The following is a 23457-nucleotide window of genomic DNA, read 5'->3' on the forward strand; positions in this document are numbered from 1 at the left end:
CTGGGCACTTGTGCACTACACTGGAAGCTCAGACCCTGGCATCCAGTAGCACTTTCAAATAATAAATAACATAATAATAATAATAATTAATAATGTAAAAATAAAATTTAATAATTTAAAGTATTTCTTTAATATAACTGAAAAATGGAAAAAATGGTATCGCCTGTAGCAGAGCTTGTTAAATAGGGAGAAGCCCAGATCGGTGCATTTGCCAGATCTAGAATTTGTCTTCCTATAACAAATAGAACCATAATGCAATTTAGAAAGAGAGGTAATCTTTACTTAGTTTACAGATTTACTAATCCAAAACGGGAAGAAAAGAGCATTGTCTGGATGGAAACCTCCGCAGGGATTCATTGGGCATACTGCCATGTGTTTGTAATAAATAAACATTATGTAATATGCTCTGTGTTCAGAAATCAGAGACATGCCACATCAAATCTGGTCTATGTTTATTATGTTTTGTATAGTTATAATGTACATTACAGCTTTTCTGTTTGTGTTTTGATAAATATACTAAAATCCTCTATTCAGATACAGTACCGGTAAGTAACAGGTTCCACACTTTTGCCGTGTACACTCAAGCTTCCACTGTATATATGCCAATGGATAAAAGAAGTATAATAATTTGACTGCCGTTGCAAGTCACCTTTACATCTGTTTCCATCAAATAGAAGTAATAAGGTTACTTGGATAATCATCAGGATCACTGATGTTGGGAGCTATAGAAACTAGAAGAGAACAGCATTAATATGAAACAGAATTCCTTCTACTACTGGTGGTATGTTTTACCTGTGATTATTAGATATATATTCTATATTATTATTTTTTATTATTATTTCCAGTTATTTATATAGCGCACACATATTCCGCAGCGCTTTACAGAGAATATTTAGCCATTCACATCAGTCCCTGCACCAGTGGAGCTTACAATCTATATTCCCTATCACAAGTAGACGCACACACATTCATGCTAGGGTTAATTTTGTTGGGAGCCAATTAACCTACCAGTATATTTTTGGATTGTGGGAGGAAACCAGAGTACCCGGAGGAAACCCACGCAAGTATGGGGAGAATATACAAACTCCACACAGTTAGGGCCATGGTGGGAATTGAACCCATAACCTCAGTGCTGTGAGGCAGTAATGCTAACCATTACACCATCCGTACATTTCTATAGAAATATTATCTTTCGGGGGAAGGTGGAAATAGAGAAAAAACATTAACAGGTAAGAGGATAAGAGCAAATTGAGATTATTTTTTATTATCTCCACACCTAAAACTCAGTAATGGTTTCAAGCAAAGTGACAGATTAGAATACTGTAGGTGTCGATTGGGCAGGTACCAGGGAAACATCTGCCCTGGAAATTATATAAGTGCTGTAAGAGCAGTGGGTACTGCTACCACTAAGTTGCTCCGCTATGCAGCTTCTATGCTCTAAAAGGTGTTAAGATCCTTGGTAACACAAGAATTCCTTCAGCCAGTTACAAGTATCCAGCATGTCCTTGGCTGTTGGCGAAGGGAACTCTCTGCTGATCTACACACAGCAGCTTTAACCTCAGCAGCTAATTGAGGAGCCAAAAGGAGTTTGGAGAAATGGGCACGTCCCCGCTGTTAATCGTTTACCATTCCATGACTGTCACAGTACTATTCAAATACATGGTACATCATACACGCAAAACTGAATAATGATAAAGTGTGGGGGGGCATCAAGGAATATAAATAAGAATTAATAAAAAATTCGCAATAGCAATGTTTTTTATATATAAGTTTTTATATAAAAAAAAGTTAATCACACACCCTTGACTGTAGTGTGACATGCTGTTGATAACTTGGAGCTATATTCACTAAACAGTGAAACCGATATACAGTAGGTTCATAGCCAAATCACACCATTTACTAAACGTTGTTTTGACATTCTAAAAAGAACCCAACACTGATCGTCCTCAGATTTTTAAAACGCCAATCCCGCCGTAAAAAGTGGCAGTTTAGCCTACAAGGTATAGTTGAAGGTATCAATGCAGCCTTGTCACAAAACAAGAGCCCCGGAAGCCATCTTTTTGGTGGGGATTTTAAAGCATATTTTGTATCTGTTTTCCAAACCGCAGCCTAGAAAACTGTTGTTGGGTATACTTTTGAGGAGGAACAATTGGAACTTCAGCAAATCACTGGAAAGCAAAACTGTCAGGAAATCGCAGAATATCCCAACAGTTTTGTAAACCGGTTGCTTAATAAATGACCTTCATGGCGTTAAGAAAAACCTAGGGCCGGATGTAAAGCTTCCGAGTTGGCCAGAGGTGTGGTGTGCCTGCCAAACTTGGACATTTTTATTAAAGCGGAAATCATTTACAAGGCATGCTTTAAAAAAACAAAGAGAAAAAAGTGTACAAGTGCGCTGTCAGCAGAGGCTGGTAAAGGGGTGGTCTAAACCCCAAATTATTAAAGAGTATGTGAAAAAAGGGGGATATACCAGCGCTGGCTGTATAGGTTAATACACAAGTATTTAATTAACAAATATTTTTTTTTATCACAGATTAAAGAGTAATACTATTGTCAAAAACAGTTAGATCACATATGAAATAAGTATTGTGCCAAAAGAGGTCAGCCACTTGTTGCCCAGTAATAAATTTGTTCCGGCAAGGAAAATTACCCTTATAATTATGGAAAGTCACAAAAAAAATTCAGATAAAAATGGTCCAGGTCAGCAGGCCTTAAATTGATATTACCAGTGGTGTTCGCTTGGAAGTCGCAATCATCCCCTTATTATCAGCTGGGATGTCCATTCCCGGGTGGGATCCGGCAATGGACGCTGCTGCTGGCTTCCCCGACTAGGCAATATGCCGGGCGGGTTGCCATAGCAACAGGGGGCGGGGGCAGAGGTGGACCTGGGAGATGAGATCATCTCCGCGCCGCCTCTCCCTGTTGTAGTGAATGGGTCCCAGGTCCTGTCGACCCGCAAGCCCGTTTACGCTGCCATTGACCCGGTATTCAACCCGGGAATAACACGGCTTTATTCCAGGGTTGAATTGCCGGGTCAGACGACCTGGGATTTCACACCGCACGCTGACCCATGTCTCTATGCCGGGTTATTTGTGTGGTGTGAAAGGGCTATATAATTCACAAATCATGAGTAATAAGGTTTGCTAATTTTTCCCCGTAGTATAATAAAGTCAAGTTAGCAGGACAAGCTTGAATACAATGGGCCGGATGTAATGCAGTGCAGGACGGCCGCAGCTCAGAGATTCCGGCCGAACTCATAACGTTTTTTTAAAGCGGCAATCAAATCCAACCTGTAATCTCAGAGCTCCTGCTGTCTCTCACTGCATTACATCCGACCCAAAATGTTCTATAACTATTTGGTTTGTAATAGTTTTACCTTATTTTTTTTTACATACAAATATTATGGACTGACCAAGGTACTGGTACAGGTATAGGTGACCTTGTTTCTTATTTCATTATTGTGAATGTGCTGTGGATGTCAAGTCTAGAGTTACCAAGTCTATGCTGGACATGCATGCATTAGCATAAGGACATTTAAATCCACAAAGTATTTTTTAATTCCCACACACCATCCCCGAAACCCACACAGTTAGGGACTGGGGAAGGCTCAACTTTTTGTTCAGGGGAGGCATATTACAAATTACAGTACATTAACCTTGTATCAAATATGCGACTGTTTGAAAAGAAAGGAATATATAAAAGTAAAAACTGCCAGTAAATCTCAATCTACCAATGTTATTTGCACCTTTTATTCCTCCCCCTTTCTCGTACGGTCATTTCTTTTCCAAGCTGGCAATGTTTTTTTCACCCTGCCTGCTGTAGCGAACCCAACTGACCAGCCACACGGCTTGGCTCACATGTAACTCAGAATCCCTCAATATTTCCTGGAAAACATGTTCCAGCTTCCCAGCAGTAAAAGGGATTTCATGGCACATGTCTGGCAAGTTACACCCCCCCCCCCCCCCCCCCGCAAACCACCCACAGTGATGCCTGCTGGGTGACTCAAATGGGCTCTTCTAGGTGGAAATATCTTATAGCGGTAGACTTTTTAGAATAGGGAAGAACGTGGTTTAGGAAAATGCACTCTTCCTATATGTAAAAAACAGATATAAAACAATAACTATTAAATTACCTGTCTGTGAAAAGAACAACTAGATCTTCATACTCTGTAAATCCTTCCAAAGCCTCTTTTAATAGTCGCACTTTCTGACCGCCGCCTATCGAATAAGCCACATCTCCACCTTTCCAGTCTAGTCCTTTGCCCAGAACCTAGAAGAAATATTATCATTAATAACATATGTATAATTCGGTAAGGACATTTGATAAATACAAATATAGGGGATTTTTGCAAAGTTCCAGGCCAAGGCACAATTAAAACCATATTTTGGATGTAGAATGCTTAAAATGTAGTGTTAAATAAGGACAAAGATCATAAAAATACAGTGAATGTGTTTCCAATAAAATATTTTTTATTAAACAAAAATGATATCTCATTGTAAAGGCATGGGGTCAGCTGACTTTACAGAATGGACAGGAAACAGAACCATCTTCAAAACCTAGTAATCACTGATCGCTATGAAAGACAGGTTACATACTGTATACACATCTTTATTGAAAAAAAAATAGTACACAAATTTAATGAAATTAAATTAAAGCAGAACAAATCATATCCTTGCTAGGTCTCCCAGTTTCATTGTTCAATAAATAGAACACAAGAGAGAACTGGACAGACTACAGTCAAGATATTTTAGTTATGAACTGCTTTCACATTGGTCAGGGGTGATTTTCATGGTGCCAAGGCGAACTCACAAACAAGCATAATTTTATAAAAATTTAAAAAATACCATTCATACCATTCAATCCCAGCATTTATCATTTATATCAGTGGTTCCCAAGGACCCCCAGCAGTTCATGTTTTCTAGGTCAGTGGTTCCCAACCTCAGTCCTCAAGTACCCCCAACAGTTCATGTTTTCCAGGTCACCTAGAAGTTGAACAGGTGTATTCATTACTCACTGACACATTTTAAAACACCCAGAGGTATAGCTAATTATTTCACATGCAATCTTGTGAGGAGAGCTGGAAAATATGAACTGTTTGGGGTACTTGAGGACCGCGGTTAGGAACCACTGTTCTAGGTCACCTAGCAGGTGCACAGGTGTATTCACTATTCACATTTTAAAAGATCCACAGGTGGAGCTAATTTTTTCACTTGCGATTCTGTTAGAAAACCTGGAAAACATGAACTGTTGGGGGTCCTTGAGGACTGAGTTTGGGAACCACTGGTTTATAGTATATCTATGTTTTTGTATTAATTAAATATATTTGTGGAGACCCTGTACCTCCATCTTTTGACAGTCCATAATTATGCCCTTGTTTCTTTATCTAAAACAGTTACAAACAATTGTTATGTTAACTTATATATTTTTTAAATGCTATTTTTTTTTTTTTTTTTTTTTAAGCTAACGTCGTACACACGGGCGCTGAAAGAAAGCGTAAACATTGTACAAACATTTGCATTGTATAAAAACCTAGTCTTTATCGAGACTTAAAAAAGAGTGATCAAATTGTGTTTCCAAAGCTAATTACTATACCAAGTAATTACTAAAAATACTCTTAGAACTCTATTATCTAATATCAGGGAGGGAAGTTAAAATTTATGAAACCCTTTCAGAGTGCATCTACGTGCACATCCATTTACTTACATCATTTTTTTCCACAATCATCATTAAAGCATGTTTAATAGGCTTTAAGGACACGTGTTGAACATGTAGCTGAATAGGTCTGTACTCTTTCTTTGTCAGTAGAACTTGAACTACATGAATGCAAAACTAGCATAATGCCTATTGTGGACTATTAAGAGGATTAATGTGGTACAACCGCTCTGTAGAAAGTAGAGATGAGCGGGTTCGGTTCCCCGAAATCCGAACCCCCCCGAACTTCACCTATTTTACACGGTTCCGAGGCAGCCTCGGATCTTTCCGCCTTGCTCGGTTAACCCGAACGTCATCGTCCCGCAGTCAGATTCTCGTGAGATTCGTATTCTATATAAAGAGCCGCGCGTCGCCGCCATTTTCACTCGTGCATTGGAGATTGAACAAAGAGAACGTGGCTGCGTTCTCTCCCTGAAAAGCTCCGTATCTGTGCTCGGTGTGCTGCAAATATCTGTGCTCCGTGTGCTGCAAATATCTGTCCTCAGTGTGCTGAAAATATCTACGTTCTCTGCCTGAAAACGCTCCATATCTGTGCTCAGTGTGCTGCATTGTGGGGACTGGGGACCACCAGTATATAATTATAGTAATACAGTACAGTAGGCCATTGCTGTATCTTGCAGCTCTGTGTCAAGTATACTATCTCTGTGCTGCATTATTGTGAGCAGTATATAGTAGGACAGTGCAGCATTTTGGTGACCAGCAGTATACATATAGTACAGTACAGTAGGCCATTGCTGTATCTTGCAGCTCTGTGTCAAGTATACTATCTCTGTGCTGCATTACTGTGAGCAGTATATAGTAGGACAGTGCAGCATTTTGGTGACCAGCAGTATACATATATAGTGCAGTACAGTAGGCCATTGCTATTGATAGATTACTGGCATATAATTCCACACATAAAAAAATGGAGAACAAAAATATGGAGGGTAAAATAGGGAAAGATCAAGATCCACTTCCACCTCGTGCTGAAGTTGCTGCTACTAGTCATGGCCGAGACGATGAAATGCCATCAACGTCGCCTGCCAAGGCCGATGCCCAATGTCATAGTAGAGAGCATGTAAAATCCAAAAAGCAAAAGTTCAGTAAAATGACCCAAAAATCTAAATTAAAAGCGTCTGAGGAGAAGCGTAAACTTACCAATATGCCATTTACGACATGGAGTGGCAAGGAACGGCTGAGGCCCTGGTCTATGTTCATGGCTAGTGGTTCAGCTTCACATGAGGATGGAAGCACTCATCCTCCCGCTAGAAAAATGAAAAGACTTAAGCTGGCAAAAGCACAGCAAAGAACTGTGCGTTCTTCTAAATCACAAATCCCCAAGGAGAGTCCAATTGTGTCGGTTGCGAGGCCTGACCTTCCCAACACTGGACGGGAAGAGGTGGCGCCTTCCACCATTTGCACGCCCCCTGCAAGTGCTGGAAGGAGCACCCACAGTCCAGTTACTGATAGTCAAATTGAAGATGTCACTGTTGAAGTACACCAGGATGAGGATATGGGTGTTGCTGGTGCCGAGGAGGAAATTGACAAGGAGGATTCTGATGGTGAGGAGGTTTGTTTAAGTCAGGCACCCGGGGAGACACCTGTTGTTCGTGAGATGAATATGGCCATTGACATGCCTGGTCAAATTACAAAAAAAAAAAAAAAATCACCTCTTCAGTGTGGAATTATTTTAACAGAAATGCGGACAACAGGTGTCAAGCCGTGTGTTGCCTTTGTCAAGCTGTAATAAGTAGGGATAAGGACATTAACCACTTAGGAACATCCTCCTTATATGTCACCTGGAGCGCATTCATCAGAAGTCACTGACAAGTTCAAAAACTTTGGGTGACAGCGGAAGCAGTCCACTGACAACTAAATCCCTTCCTCTTGTACCCAAGCTCCTGCAAACCACACCACCAGCTCCCTCAGTGTCAATTTCCTCCTTAGACAGGAACGCCAATAGTCTTGCAGGTGACTATTTAGTAGGACTATTTAATAGGCCTGCAAGTGACTATTTAATAGGATAGCCAGAGACTTTAATTGAGCTGTTTTAGTGGTAAATATTTTTTGTGTCTTTGGAGTAATTTGAAAGTGCTGTGCACCTATACACCTGTTATTTTAATTACAAGTATGATGTGGAGAATGTTGATTGGTTACCAATCACTTTAAATAGTGCAACTTTTGAGCTTGTTACCTACCTTCTGATGAAACCGACTTGCCCTATGTCAGAGAAACGCGTTAGGGTTCAGGGATTTTAACCGCACTTGTTGGAGCCCAGACAACTATAGCAAACAGCCACAGCGCTGGTTTTTAAACACGGAGCACTCAGCACCTGGCCGTGGTTCAAGGTTCCCCCCTCCTTTTTCCCTATCCATCGGGACTCTCCGCTTCTGACTGCCTCATCTACACAGCCGCATTTGCCATGGGGTTCTGGAAGCGGCAGGGCAATACATCTGCTCCGGTGAGATACCATCTTTGTCGGATAGCGGTGGGGGGTTTGCAGCCTAACCACTGGCTGTGGGAAGCATCAGTTCTATTCTGCATGTTTAAATTAAAGAACTTCACCATCTCCGTTTAAGAGGAATTAAGTGGACCTGCTATGGTTCTATTGTGTCATTTAAGTATCATCACCTGATTGGTGGGACATTGAACTTTGCTTCACTATTTCAATTGAGGACTTCTTCCCTCATCGGATTTATCTGGAATTATAAACATTTCCTACTATTAGTTCAGAGGTCTCCACTAGTGCGGTTTTTATGATACATGTTTCTAATATATAGCAATATTGCATTTTAATTGATTCATTTTATATTAAATTGTTATTCTTTTTCTTTGCATCCATGCGCTCTCTGAATTGTTTATCTTTATAGACAGTATTGTTTTGTGTTTTTTGGTGTTCAGAACACCTTATGAGAGCATCTGCTACTAAAAATACAGGTGTACGAGATAATTTGAGTTTAATTAATGTTTAGGAGCGCCTAAAAACGTCGTTTTTGATTGAGGATTTTTTGGGTGTTGGTGTTAAACTTGTGTCCGGTATCCACCGTTAATTCACAGGGAATTACAGAATTTCTTGAGGTAGTGTGTCCCCGGTACCAAATACCATCTAGGTTCCACTTCTCTAGGCAGGCGATACCGAGAATGTACACAGACGTCAGAAAAAGAGTCCCTAGTGTCCTAAAAAATGCAGTTGTACCCAATGTCCACTTAACCACGGACACGTGGGCAAGTGGAGCAGGACAGACTCAGGACTATATGACTGTGACAGCCCACTGGGTAGATGTATTGCCTCCCGCAGCAAGAACCGCAGCAGCATCTCGCAAACGCCAACTCGTTCCTAGGCAGGCTATGCTTTGTATCACCGCTTTCCAGAAGAGGCACACAGCTGACAACCTCTTACGGAAACTGAGGAACATCATCGCAGAATGGCTTACCCCAATTGGACTCTCTTGGGGATTTGTGACATCGGACAACGCCACCAATATTGTGCGTGCATTACATGTGGGCAAATTCCAGCACGTCCCATGTTTTGCACATACATTGAATTTGGTAGTGCAGAATTATTTAAAAAACGACAGGGTCGTGCAAGAGATGCTGTCGGTGGCCCGAAGAATTGAGGGCCACTTTCGGCATTCAGCCACCGCGTGCCGAAGACTGGAGCACCAGCAAACACTCCAGAACCTGCCCCGCCATCATCTGAAGCAAGAAGTGGTAACGAGGTGGAATTCAACCCTCTATATGCTTCAGAGGATGGAGGAGCAGCAAAAGGCCATTCAAGCCTATACATCTGCCTACGATATAGGCAAAGGAGGGGGAATGCACCTGACTCAAGCACAGTGGAGAATGATTTTAACGTTGTGCAAGGTTCTGCAACCCTTTGAACTTGCCACACGTGAAGTCAGTTCAGACATTGCCAGCCTGAGTCAGGTCATTCCCCTCATCAGGCTTTTGCAGAAGCAGCTGGAAACATTGAAGGAGGAGCTAAAATGGAGCGATTCCGCTAGGCATGTGGGACTTATGGATGGAGCCCTTCATTCGCTTAACCAGGATTCACGGGTGGTCAATCTGTTGAAATCGGAGCACTACATTTTGGCCACCGTGCTCGATCCTAGGTTTAAAGCCTACGTTGTATCTCTCTTTCCGGCAGACACAAGTCTGCAGATGTTCAAAGACCAGCTGGTGAGACACTTGTCAAGTCAAGCGGAACGTGACCAGTCAACAGCTCCTCCTTCACATTCTCCCGCAACTGGGGCTGCAAGGAAAAGGCTAAGAATTCCGAGCCCACCCGCTGGCGGTGATGCAGGGCAGTCTGGAGCGAGTGCTGACATCTGGTCCGGACTGAAGGACCTGCCAAAGATTACGGACATGTCGTATACTGGCAGGAAAAAGAGGCAATTTGGAGGCCCTTGCACAAACTGGCTTTATTTTACCTAAGTTGCCCCCCCTCCAGTGTGTACTCCGAAAGAGTGTTTAAGTGCAGCCGGTCACCTTGTCAGCAATCGGCGTATGAGGTTACTTCCAGAAAATGTGGAGAAGATGATGATGTTCATCAAAATTAATTATAATCAATTCCTCCGTGGAGACATTCACCAGCAATTGCCTTCAGAAAGTACACAGGGACCTGAGATGGTGGATTCCAGTGGGGACAAATTAATACTCTGTGAGGAGGGGGATGTACACCGTGAAAGGGGTGATGAATCGGACAATGAAGAGGAGGTGGACATCTTGCCTCAGTTTGTGCAAGGAGAGATTGATTGCTTCTTTTTTGATGGGGGCCCAAACCAACCAGTCATTTCAGCCACAGTCGTGTGGCAGACCCTGTGGCTGAAATGATGGGTTTGTTAAAGTGTGCATGTCCTGTTTATACAACATAAGGGTGGGTGGGAGGGCCCAAGGACAATTCCATCTTGCACCTATATTTTTTTTTTTTAATTTATCTCTGCATCATGTGATGTTTGGGGCTAATTTTTTTAAGTGCCATCCTGTCGGACACTGCAGTGCCAATCCTAGATGGGCCAGGTGTTTGTGCCGCCCACTTGGGTCGCTTAGCTTAGTCATCCAGCTACCTCGGTGCAAATTTTAGGACTAAAAATAATATTGTGAGGTGTTCAGAATAGAATGGAAATGAGTGGAAATTATGGTTATTGAGGTTAATAATACTATGGGATCAAAATGACCCTCAAATTCTATGATTTAAGCTGTTTTTGAGGGTTTAAAAGAAAAAAAAAAAAAACACCCAATTCCGACAAAACATTTTCAGGGAGGTTTTGCCAAAACGCGTCCGAATCCAAAACACGGCCGCGGAACCGAATCCAAAACCCGAAAAATTTCCGGTACACATCTCTAGTAGAAAGTGGTACAGTATATTAAAATGCAAAAAATTATTATAGAACAAAACCTAGCGAAAAGAGGGTGTCAAGTTGCCTATTAGTTATGTAATATTTTTAAATGTCAGATTTTATAAGCCTTTAATGGCATCTATTTGATCTGGAGATTTGCGATCCATAGTTCACTATCATTTGTTTTATTCTTTTAAGTCCTCCTTTATGTTTTATATGCATATTGACCTAACATATACACATTTTATGGTTTGAAGACATTTGGGACATTTTAGCATGTTTCCTTGAATCATATTTCATAAGGCAGACTAGGACCAGCTGTCTATTCTTGGATAACATTTTTGACCCAGTCTTCTAGAACACAGAGCTTGAAAGTACGTCTGTTCAATCCAAAACATCTGCATAATTATAGTATGTAAACATGCATATTATTATCACAGGCACAAAATAATACAACAGTGTAAAACATAATTCCATTTGTAGAGTACTGCCACATCAGCACACTCAAATGAATTAGTAAAGTAGCAATTAAACTGAGATATTTGGTGGTTTGTGACTGATACAGCTTTCAGCACTGCTGGTGCAGCTGATACGAGTAACTCTCAATAACTTCTACAACATATATTTAAGGTCCATAATTTTTGGAAAAACTTTTGAGAAGTATATGAATCATGTAAATGTATAACTGAGTAATCCTATTATTGCAGTAGAGATGTACAGGTTTGGATTTACCCGGATCTCAAAACAGCATCTTATTGGCTCTCGGATGCCATGTATTTTAGATAGCCAATAAGAAAAATACTGATAAATCCGAACTCGCACTAATTTTGTCGCTAAGAACCGAGTAAAACTGTACCCCCACAACTCTAGACTGCAGTATAATTATTTTACATTTAAAACTGAAATTGTCAGACAGAATAATATTTGAGGAAAATACATACCTTCACAGTATAGTTAAAGTGCGTTGCAGACTGCATAAATCTGTGAAAGCCATCTGTTTCTCGTGTTGCAACAGTTAAAACCAACAATTTATCTAAAAAAGAAAACAAAAAAGAAAAAAAGATTGTTCAACATTAAAAAAAAAATCAAAAGTTAGCTCTGCTGTATCATAAATGAAAATCCTTTATGCGATTTATACATATATTCTAAAAATATACTGATAGGTTCATTGGCTGCTGAATAAAATGTACAGTACCCTAGTGTTTGTGTACTTGCGTTTTAAGGAATCAATGAGTAGATGCATAAACAGTTTAAAGAGGACAGGTGGGGAACCAATTAGAGTCTAACGTTTTAAAGAATGTACCCCATAGATGAGAGAGAAGCTGACTAGTTACTATGGGGAAATTCTCATCATAAACTATTTTGAAGGTTTGATAGATCTCATTCTTAGATTTTGAGCTCCACTTGGCTCCAAAAGGACTGATATACATCACAAATATTCTATGTTTAACTCTGTGCTATTGCTGGCACTACAGCACATTAAAATGATATATCCGAGATGGACAAATCCCTCCCCTTCCCTCCACACCAACGGTTCTAACGGGTGGTATTCATGTGACCGGCGGTCTGCTGAACGACAGTCACATGACCTCCTCAACCATCCCTCTGGCTCAGTATCCCGATGGTCGGCATGCCGACCAACAGAGACTATTTCCATTCGTGGGTGTCCACGACACCCATAGAGTGGGAATAGAACTCGTGGCGACCGCAGGTCGCCACCGAGCCCGCAAGGGGCTTGCTGCACTCGCCCCTCCCCGCCGGGATCCCGGCGTCGGTATGTTGCCGGGATCCCGGCGTCGGTAAGCTGACCCATCCCCTCCACACAATGCCGAGATTACAGGCATTGTGAGGCAGGGGGCGAGGCCGTGATGAAGCACGTCATCGGTCCCCCTCGGCTGCAGGAGGTTGTCAGACGATGCGGCGGTTTGCGGGCAGGTGCGGTGGGCCGGGAGACTTGCCCACTCTTCCGGGGTCCGGGAGCACCACCTGATTTTTAGGAGCCTCCCGACCATTCCGGGAGAGTAGGCAAGTATGGCCATGGGTAACCTTTTCACTGGCTCACTTCTCCACTCTTTTCACTCTTAGTATATCTTCCCCCAAGAGAGCAGAGAACCCTGCAACACTATAATGGTGAAGGCTACTTTATCCTGTCAATAGTATGAACCAGCATCGTAAACATGTACATCTTACAGCAGTGGTTCCCAAACTTTTTTGAATCACGGCGCTCTAGCGCATCAGAATTTTTTTCATGGCACACAAGGGCCAAAAGTTTCTTATTGAGAAATTTAGAAAGAAAAATGTAATTAAGTAAATTATGTTTATAGGTCATCCTTCGGTTCAATTATGTGGTGATGAACAAGATTTGCTTCTGTTTGTCCACATATTTTATGATTGGCAGCCACAAGCACTAGTTTTGCCTATTACATGGACAATAAATACCGTATATACTCGAATATAAGCCGACTTTTTCAGCACATTTTTTTTTGTGCTGAAAAAGCCACCTCGGCTTATACTCGAGTCAGTGGCAGTGCAGTGTGACAGGCAGAGCAGTGTGAAGGAGGGACACGCGCGCCTCTCCTGTGTCCCTCCTGCATCTCCAGCGGGTCTATTAAAGGAAGTACCCGTTCGTGACCTCTGATCACGAACCGGCACTTCCTTTAATAGACCCGCCACGGCCGCCGGAGATGCAGGAGGGACACAGGAGAGGCGCGCGCTGTGCGCTCCGTGTCCCTCCTTCAGAAGACAGCGCGGGATCGACGGAGGGGTAAGTAACAGGCACTGGGGGAGGGGGCATATGTGGCAGCATGAGGGGCATATCTGGCAGCATGAGGGCATATCTGGCAGCATGAGGGCATATCTGGCAGCATGAGGGCATATTTGGCAGCATGAGGGCATATCTGGCACATCGGGCACTGTGGGGCATATTTGGCAGCATGAGGGCATATCTGGCACATCAGGCACTGTGGGGCATATCTGGCAGTATGAGGGCATATCTGGCAGTATGAGGGCATATCTGGCAGTATGAGGGCATATCTGGCAGTGTGGGGGCATATCTGGCACTGTGGGGGCATATCTGGCAGTATGAGGGCATATCTGGCACTATGAGGGCTGTGTACGGCTAGAGCTGCATTTCCCACCCTAGGCTTATACTCGAGTCAATAAGTTTTCCCAGGTTTTTGTGGTAGAATTAGGTGCCTCGGCTTATATTCGGGTCGACTTATACTCGAGTATATACGGTAGTTTGAATTGGTCCTGCACCCCTTCAAGTGTCTCACGACACCACACAGTGCCACGGCACACAGTTTGAGAACCACTGTCTTACAGGTACATTATTAGTTGTTTAGTAACTGTATTTTATTTAGTGGTTTAGCAACATATTACACGTGTGTGCACTCTTGCAAATGCTTATGCATGGTGTAATAGATTCCTACCAAGTAAACAAATCTCCTTCAGACTGTCATATGTCATATGAGGCAAAGACACTCACCCAAATGTATCACCCCTATAACCTGATCTAAACACGTTTAGAAAACATAATTCAGTGTATATATATATCATTGTAATTGTATTTTAAATGGTTATTTAAAACAAATCAATAGAAATGCCTGTTTTTACCTAGCTTTATTAACCAACTTTTAAACTACTGCCAGAAAAAAAGCAATAAATGCTGCTGATTCTACAATATTTGTTCATATGGACAAAGTGAAAAATGTTCTTCTTAAGTTTCAAATTGCATAAACCTAAGAACGGCCAGGCTGAGGTGTGTCTTGTGTGTGTTCACCTAGAAATAAACTTAATGAATAAAGATATGGAGGCAAGAATTGGGAATTAGAAAGATCAGCTACAGGTGAAATTCAGAAAATTAGAATATCGTGCAAAAGTTAATTTCAGTAATTCAACTAAAAAGGTGAAACTAATATATTATATAGACTCATTACATGCAAAGTGAGATATTTGAAGCCTTTATTTGTGATCATTTTTATGACTGTGGCATACAGCTTAAGAAAACCCCAAATCCAAAATCTCATAAAATTAGAATATTACATAAAATCGATAAAAAAAAAGGATTTTAAATACAGAAATTTCAGCCCTCTGAAAAGTATAATCATGCATATGTACTCAGTACTTGGTCTGGGCCCCTTTTGCATGAATTACTGCCTCAATGCGGCGTGGCATGGATTCTATCAGCCTGTGGCACTGCTGATGTGTTATGGAAGACCAGGATGCTTCAATAGTGGCCCAGCTCTTCTGCATTGTTCGGTCTCATGTCTCTCATCTTTCTCTATTTTTTGGTGTTTTCTCCATACAGTGACCAGGAAACCCAGTTAGTGCACTGTGTCCCCTCGCATGGTGGCTTCGGGCAAGGTGCCTTTCTCCGCTACCGTTGCGCTCGGCACAGTTTACTATTCCCAATCGTAGTCCACGTGGATCGTTAAGTATGAAAAAGTTCAAAAAAAGAAAAAAGTGAAAAGCTCATGTCGACCTTTTGACCTGTCGACCTAGAAACCCTGTTGACCTAGTTACTGTCGACCAATAGTGGTCGACCTAAACATTGTCGACCTAGAGACCGGATACCCCTGTGAGCATTGCGTATAATCTGACCCCAATCTAGCCCAGTGTCCCTCTCATATATCACTCAGACATCCTTACTATGTATCAAGTTCTTTTTTTAATACATTAATAAAAACATAAAGCATTTTTGTAATGCTTCTCTTCTGGTAATTCCAACAGCATTAGATGTACAGTGCAACAATTCCACAGGAGCTTGGCATACTTATATACGGTATGTAATGAATTCAAGTAGTTGATGTCATTATATAACGGTTTCACCAAATGTTTTCCACCACATCATACGCAGAGTCGCTGAACATCTGTATATTCGTTATTCTTTAAATCTACCTGCAGCAACATGTGTGTGAGCATAATGGGCGAGGTAATGGAAAGGAGAATAACAGACAACTGGCATTAGCTTGGTCTAAAAGGAAAGGATGGTGCACTTATTTAAGTCAGTCTAAGTGACAAGACTGTGGTGTAATTGTATGAGGAGGAAATAGTAAGCTCTTAGAAATGAATCTATGATCAGCTACCTTTCATGAATAGTGAGTAGTATTCCAGTCTTTATTAGGCAGTAATTATAGTTTTCCTAAATAAACAATATTTAACTTCCTTTGTCAGCTATCCAAAAACAGCCCATACTTATAATGGGAAATGCGATGTGGCCAAATTTACGAAGAAAAAAAAAAGTGAAAAAATATCGCAGTGTGCCATGTGATAATCTTGCCAGCTCATGTAGGAGAGATCACACGGCAGCACTGCGAAAAGGGGGACTGGCTGCAGTAATGTGTAAAAAGGGGACGCTGTCTGCCATAATGTGTAAAAAGGGAACGCTGTCTGCCATAATGTGTAAAAAGGGGACGCTGTCTGCCATAATGTGTAAAAAGGGGACGCTGTCTGCCATAATGTGTAAAAAGGGGACGCTGTCTGCCATAATGTGTAAAAAGGGGACGCTGTCTGCCATAATGTGTAAAAAGGGGACGCGGTCTGCCTTAATGTGTAAAAAGGGGGACTGGCTGCCATAATGTGTAAAAAGAGGGACTGGCTGCCGTAATGTGTAAAAAGGGGGACGCTGTCTGCCGTAATGTGTAAAAAGGGGACGCTGTCTGCCATAATGTGTAAAAAGGTGACGCTGTCTGCTGTAATGTGCAAAAAGGGGGGCTGGCTGCCGTAATGTGTAAAAGGGGGATGCTGTCTGCCGTAATGTGTAAAAAGGGGAATCTGTCCGCCATAAATTGTAAAGTAAAAAAGGGAATCTGTCCGCCATAATGTGTAAAAGGGGCTCTACCTGGTGTAGTAGCGCTACTGTGCTGCGTAATTTGAATAATGGAGACTACTGTGCACTGTAATATGAATTGATATTCTGTGGCCACACCCCTTCCCCATGAAGCCACTCCCCTATATTTTTTGCACGCGCCTACGCCGCGCACTGCCCCTGTTTTACATAAGGGGGGGCGCCAATGCTGTTTCTTGCACACAGTGCTAAAATGTCTAGTTACTGCACTGCTCCACAGATTTGTTCAAAAACTTCAAAATATATTAGTAAACATGGTGAAACCAATGTTTCAACACCACACAGGGTGTTTTTATCAAGGTGCCATGCTGCCTTTTTCCTGTTTGAGGGACATACCAGTCACTCCAGGGCACCAAGGTTATTATACACACACACACACACACACACACACACACACACACAGGGCATCCACAAAATGTATACTGCAAAATCCAATGACTAAGACGACATGTGCCGAGTCTATTTTAGGCTAATTATATTGTTTTCATTTAAGCACTGCTTCATTGCATTTCTGGTAGGAGTATCAATCATTATAACAAAACCTTATATTACAAAAGAAAGATCTTAGGAAATCTGGGGAAGATGTGTACGTCGGATCTGGCATGCATCCGCCATTCTTGAACATAATTACAGAGTGTGTAAACATCTGCTGGAGAGAAGCGCTCACCCTTCCACCACATCATTATTTTGTGCAATTAAACTGTATCAGTCATACATCCCTTGCTCACTGTTTTGTGTGGATTTTACAGACCATGTGCCCACTTGTGTTTTTCTCCCCCTTTTTTAGGCTGTCATAGTTGCTAAAGTAATAATGAGTTCTTTAATTTACAAAGCATTGTGTCGGAGATCCTGTAAGTATGGATCATTTTTATTTTTAACCATTTTCTTCAGTATATTAATGTAGCTTGGTGAAGGAGAAGGGTTTAGGGGCCTATTAAATATAATTTGTGGGATATCCCCCAAATACACCCAATTCCGGAGGGTACTTACAGATAATAAGTATACCTCCAAATCACAAAAGCAGCCAACATATGGGAGCTGCTTTCTTGCCGAATTTACCAAGCTCCGGAGCGCTACGCATTCAGAGCTTGGCCTAGATAGCTAATACCACCTGAAGATCGAGTTATCTATTCTAGCCTATAGGCTACACTCCATAAAAAGTACTGTGATACCATCCCCATCACTCAGCACTCACACACGTGCTCACCAGAGCAACAATTGCCTGCAAATTACAAAAAAAATGCAATCACTTTATTTTTACACAAAGCATTGAGTCCCTGCAAGTATTCAATGTTACATGCTGGCAGTATTTATTTTCTTATAGCGACGATAAGAAATTATCATTATCCGTTCTAGGATCCGATAATTAGTAAATATGCCCCTGAATGTAATAGGTTCTAACCTTAATTGGCCACTTACTTTCCATGCTATAGTATATAATGACATATACAGTACCTGTTTTCTTATATAACACAAGCTGTTCAAAGTTTATTTGTAGTTACAATCCCTTATCCATACTCAGAATGCGCAGGTCCAAAGGGTAACCACCACTTCTTACATAAGTAATGAAGTTTATTTACTTCACTTCAATGAGAATGTTAAAAAGCCTTTATTAAATACCATAATAAACTCTAATGCAACTTTCTAAAACAAAAGAATGTAGGCGACTATATTAAACAAATCTGAAGTTCACAATCCATAAAGTAATCTAGTCAGTGCTTGTATTATTTAATATATGGTAATAAAGTAACTACTGTACAATTGCAATTGAGTTTGTGCCAATAACACTAAAATAAAGATGAAATAATAGCAGCTCAAATTACCAATATTGCTCAATTTATTTTACTTTTGATATTTTTAGAGTCCTGTGAAAATAATTTACCAGATGAACATCTTGAAAAAAGTGGAGTTGCCAAAGTCTTTAAAAAAAAAAAAAAAAAAAGACTGAAATTTAATAAAGAAATGTAAGTAAATATGTGAAATCATTACATACTTTTACATTGAAACATAATAACTATTCTAAATTATGGTGCCGTGATACTAGTGTTTTCACTTTTATCCAAAACATTGTCAATCCAGTTATGAACGCAGAAAGAAAGCAGATTTTTTTTTTCTGTCTACTTTGTTTTTTTCCCTTTCATAAATCATCCATAGAACCGTACAAATGGGTGGATTACAGCCAGTGGCAGTGCCGGCGCTACCCGCTCAGCAAGGTCTGCAATGCAGGGAGGCGCTGTGCAGGATAGGCGCTCTCCATGCATTAGGACCTTGCTGATGTGCGATATTGCTGCCCTTTGCCGCTACATGCTGTCACTCTGTGTGACAGGCAGCGGCACCATCAGTGGCGGAACTTCACTGAGACCCACTGACATTACGCTGTTGCCTGCGGTTGCCGAAGGAGGAGGTCCGGCCTCAGGAGAGGCGTGGTCCCATGCTCTCTGCCTCCCTCCCCTCTCCTCCTGGCTCCTCTCCTCCACACTGCTGTTGCCAGAACCATCGTCACCATCTAGCTCCGGCGCAAAACCTAACAGCCGGGCCATCTCTTCTCTTCCGGTGCGGCTTGCTGCGGGTGCGGAGCATCAGCGCCCAGGCTCTCCTGAGGACAGCATGCAGTACCAGGCAGCTGGAGCAGGTAAAAGGGAGACCTGACACGTTGTGCAACCGCTGGCAGTAGTGCCCAAACACCCCCATCCCCGTAGCTGCAGGAGGGATCCACCAAGTACCCAGCCACGTGCAGCTCCACCCTGGCAGTCCCCATGGGGTTTTGAGAACTACAGTAGCTGGCCGGCCCGGTAATATGGTGTTTCCTCCTGACTCCTGTAAATGAGCGTGGGGGGTGAGAGGGCAGCACGCAGGGAGTGGTGGGCATTATGTGTGTAAGCGGTGCTATTACTGTGGTGAGCATTGTGTGTAAGCGAAGCTACTACTGCGGTGGGCATTATGTGTGTTAGGGGCACTTTCTGTGGAATAAGGGACACTATTGTGTGGTGTAATGTGAATGACGAACACTATTGTGCGTTTGGTACTATTCTGTGGTCACGCCCCTTCCCTATGAAGCCACACCCCTATATTTTTGCAGCGCGCCTTCGGCGCGCATCTGTCCCTTTGTGCACTATGCGGGGGAGGGCGCAAATTAATTGTTTGCAGGAGGGCGCCTAACACCTTAGCACCGGCCCTGGCCAGTGGCATGCATAAACATACGGACTTACATTTCCAAACTAAAACAAAAAGGTTGTTAGGGCCCAGCCTGAGACACATTAGGAAGCATAATATTAGACAAGAAATGTATGGTGCAACTGGGGTAGAAGACGCATGCATTCAATAATTTTTCGTTCTAGCTGCTCTTCAATAAATCATTTATCTTCTTTTGCAAAATATCTCTGGAGGGTGCAAAATATAAAAATAAAAACCTGGCTGCCAGTTACCCACAGGCTCCCTCCAAGCATGTCATCTGAACATTGATGGGAGAGAATGAAACCGTGGCTTTTACAGTACACAAAGCTCAGAGGGGTGTGCTAAAACTTCTCTAGTTTATGTGACTGTTTTTGTCACAGTGGTTCATGTACTGTGCAGAATTATGAATAATTAATAGCAGTCTGGAAAACCAAAGCAAGGATAAATACCAAACATTCTTCTTATAGCCTGCAGCAGTGATTTATTTTTTATTATAATTATTCAACCTCTCCTACCCCAATTGCCCCAAACATGGCTCATGTTTTACATCTCCCTTATGGATCATAAGCTGTCACAGGCCATACCATCACTAACTTTTTCTACCAGTTTGCAAATAAAAGTATGTTCACAAAGAAAGAAAGTATAGTGCTGGTGAACACTCCACGAGGTTCTTAGTATACCTTTTGGCCAAAAAATACTAGCCCACCAAAAAGCGTCTAACACTAAATTTGACTATGGGACACAGGACCCCAACAAGAGAGCGAGGGCCAGTCACCCCAGGGCAGCACACAAATGAAAGAGTAAAGTGTTAGTGAGTGTTAATAAGAAGGAAACAGAAAGCTATGTATTAAAAAAAGTGTTATACAAGTGGAAGGTGGGAAAAAAGAAAATAAAAAATATAAAAAAAGTGTAGTGTTAATTAAAAAAAAGGTGAAAAAAATTATTCTGAGTGTTAAAAAGTGCTAAGTTAGAATTAATAGTGCGCCAACCCAAGGCAACACAGCAGTGGCGTAAGTTCGTCACAGTTGCCCGGAGGCAAGATAAATATTTGTGCCCCCCCATTTCCTGTATTAAGATAAATATACAGTGTGTGTGTGTGTGTGTGTGTGTGTGTGTGTAACACTGTAGGGGTGCAAGGCGCCTTTTCCTGGGGAATATGGCCGCACGCAGCAGCTGAGGAACAACACAAGTCCAGTTTCTGGTACAACTGACCCCGGCCAGTTTTATTGAAACAGAAAATAAAACAAACCCCAAAATAAAAATACCTTGCCTGTCCGGCACTAACTAAACATAAGATATTCCTAACTGTCACTAAACAAAACACAGAGTTCTTCAGTACATACTGTATAGCTTACTTGCATCAGAAAGCGTGTCTCTCACACACAGATCCTGCAGCCTTCCCAGGCAGTCTGCCCCTACTAATCAGGTTAGAAGCACTATAACACTCTTACACAGCTGAAACCCTGATTAGCCCTCTGTGAGGCCAAAGACCCGAACTGGGCCCAATGTCTAGAACTCGCCTTATCTCTCTCTCTCAGAGCCTTTACCCAGCTTTTACAGCAAACTGAAAAGGTTCAGACAAAACAAAAAGCATTTTTCCTAGAAGTTAACATTTTCTAAAACATGTAAGACAAGAACCTGGGACAAATATACCTGCCCTCAAACACTATCCCAGTGTTCTTGTCACATATCCCCCTCCCCTGTTTCGACATAGGGGCCGGAACACTTGTAGCCCCCAAACAGAAGATGCGAGACAATGCATCTGCGTTGGCCAATTGTGTTCCCGGTCTATGTTCAACAGTAAACTTAAAATCCTGCAACGCTAGAAACCATCTAGTTACCCGAGCATTCTTGCCTCTATTTACATACATCCATTTTAAAGGGGCATGATCCGTCACTAGTCTGAATTGTCTACCCAAGAGGTAATATCTCAAGGTATCTAGTGCCCACTTAATGGCCAAAGCCTCCTTTTCCACAATGGCATACCTTTTTTCATGCTCATTGAGTTTCCTACTCAAATAAATGATAGGGTGTTCGTCCCCATCTCTGGTTTGGGACAGCACAGCACCTATCCCTACCTCTGAGGCATCTGTCTGTACCACAAATTCTTTTGAAAAATCTGGTGTTATCAACACCGGTTGTGAACACAAAGCCACTTTTAACGCTTGGAACGCCTTTTCTGCATCAGGGTTCCATTTCACCACATTTGACTGCTTCCCTTTGGTAAGGTCCGACAACGGCACCGCTGTGGTCGCAAAATTGGGAATAAACCGTCTATAGTACCCAGTAATTCCCAAAAAAGCCCTTACCTGTTTTTTATTCACTGGACGAGGCCAGTTTTGAATAGCATCAACTTTATTCAATTGGGGCCTAATCAGACCTCTGCCTATGGTGAAGCCCAAGTATTTGACCTCCTCCATTGCGAGGCAGCACTTCTTTGGGTTAGCAGTTAACCCTGCCTCTCTGAGTCCAGTACTGCTTGTACTTTAACCAAATGGGACCCCCAGTCTTTACTGTGAATTACCACATCATCCAAATAGGCAGCTGCATATTTTCTATGGGGCCTCAAAATTGTATCCATCGCCCGTTGAAAGGTTGCTGGAGCCCCATGCAACCCAAAGGGTAACATCTTATACTGGTACAGCCCCTCCGGAACCGAAAAGGCTGTTTTTTCTTTGGCGCTATCAGATAAAGGTATTTGCCAGTAACCTTTGGTCAGGTCCAATGTGGTGAGAAACCTGGCTGTTCCCAGCCTTTCTACAAGCTCATCCACACGGGGCATGGGGTATGCGTCAAACTTGGACACCTCATTTAACTTACGAAAGTCATTACAGAAGCGTATGCTACCGTCGGGCTTCGGGATGAGCACTATGGGACTGGACCACTCACTGTTAGACTCCTCTATGACTCCAAGTTCTAACATGGTTTTAACTTCTTTAGAAATAGCTTCTCGCTGAGCTTCAGGAATCCTATATGGCTTTAAATGAACCCTGACCCCTGGTTCTGTGACAATGTCATGTTTTATTATGGTCGTTCGGCCAGGCAGCTCTGAAAATACCTCCCTATTTTGGATGAGAAATTCTTTAACCTGATTGTTCTGATCAGCTGATAATGTCTCTGACACCTTCACTGCGGGAAGCAACCGGGGTGAAGACACCGAAGGGCAAGGCTCCGCTGACAGAGACAACCTATCTTTCCAGGGTTTGATTAAGTTAACATGGTAGATCTGTTCGGGTTTTCTCTTTCCCGGCTAGTATACTTTGTAATTAACCTCATTCACTTTTTCCCTAATCTCAAATGGACCCTGCCATTTAGCTAGGAATTTGCTTTCCACAGTGGGTACCAAAACAAGAACTCTATCTCCAGGAGCAAATTCCCGTATCTTGGCACTCCGGTTATAGACCC

The 23457-nt window shown here is 42.1% G+C and overlaps 1 protein-coding gene and 1 long non-coding RNA gene across 3 annotated transcripts in view; one reads left to right on the forward strand and one right to left on the reverse strand.

Annotated features, from left to right (window-relative positions):
- Positions 1-18804, forward strand: part of LOC134909270 (uncharacterized) — an 89117-nt gene extending 70313 nt beyond the window's left edge. Inside the window, exon 3 of the long non-coding RNA XR_010175876.1 lies at positions 18740-18804. This is a non-coding gene — a long non-coding RNA (uncharacterized LOC134909270). The remainder of the gene's footprint in view (positions 1-18739) is intronic.
- PLOD2 (procollagen-lysine,2-oxoglutarate 5-dioxygenase 2) overlaps positions 1-23457 on the reverse strand; it is a 246394-nt gene that overhangs the window by 187451 nt on the left and 35486 nt on the right. For both annotated transcript variants that reach the window (XM_063915969.1, XM_063915968.1), the window contains exons 2-3: positions 11972-12063; positions 4133-4269 (exon numbers count right to left, since the gene is read on the reverse strand). In XM_063915969.1, coding sequence (XP_063772039.1) covers positions 4133-4269; positions 11972-12063 — 229 coding nt within the window. The remainder of the gene's footprint in view (positions 1-4132; positions 4270-11971; positions 12064-23457) is intronic.

Source organism: Pseudophryne corroboree, chromosome 4, assembly GCF_028390025.1.
Source record: "Pseudophryne corroboree isolate aPseCor3 chromosome 4, aPseCor3.hap2, whole genome shotgun sequence".
NCBI lineage: Eukaryota > Metazoa > Chordata > Amphibia > Anura > Myobatrachidae > Pseudophryne > Pseudophryne corroboree.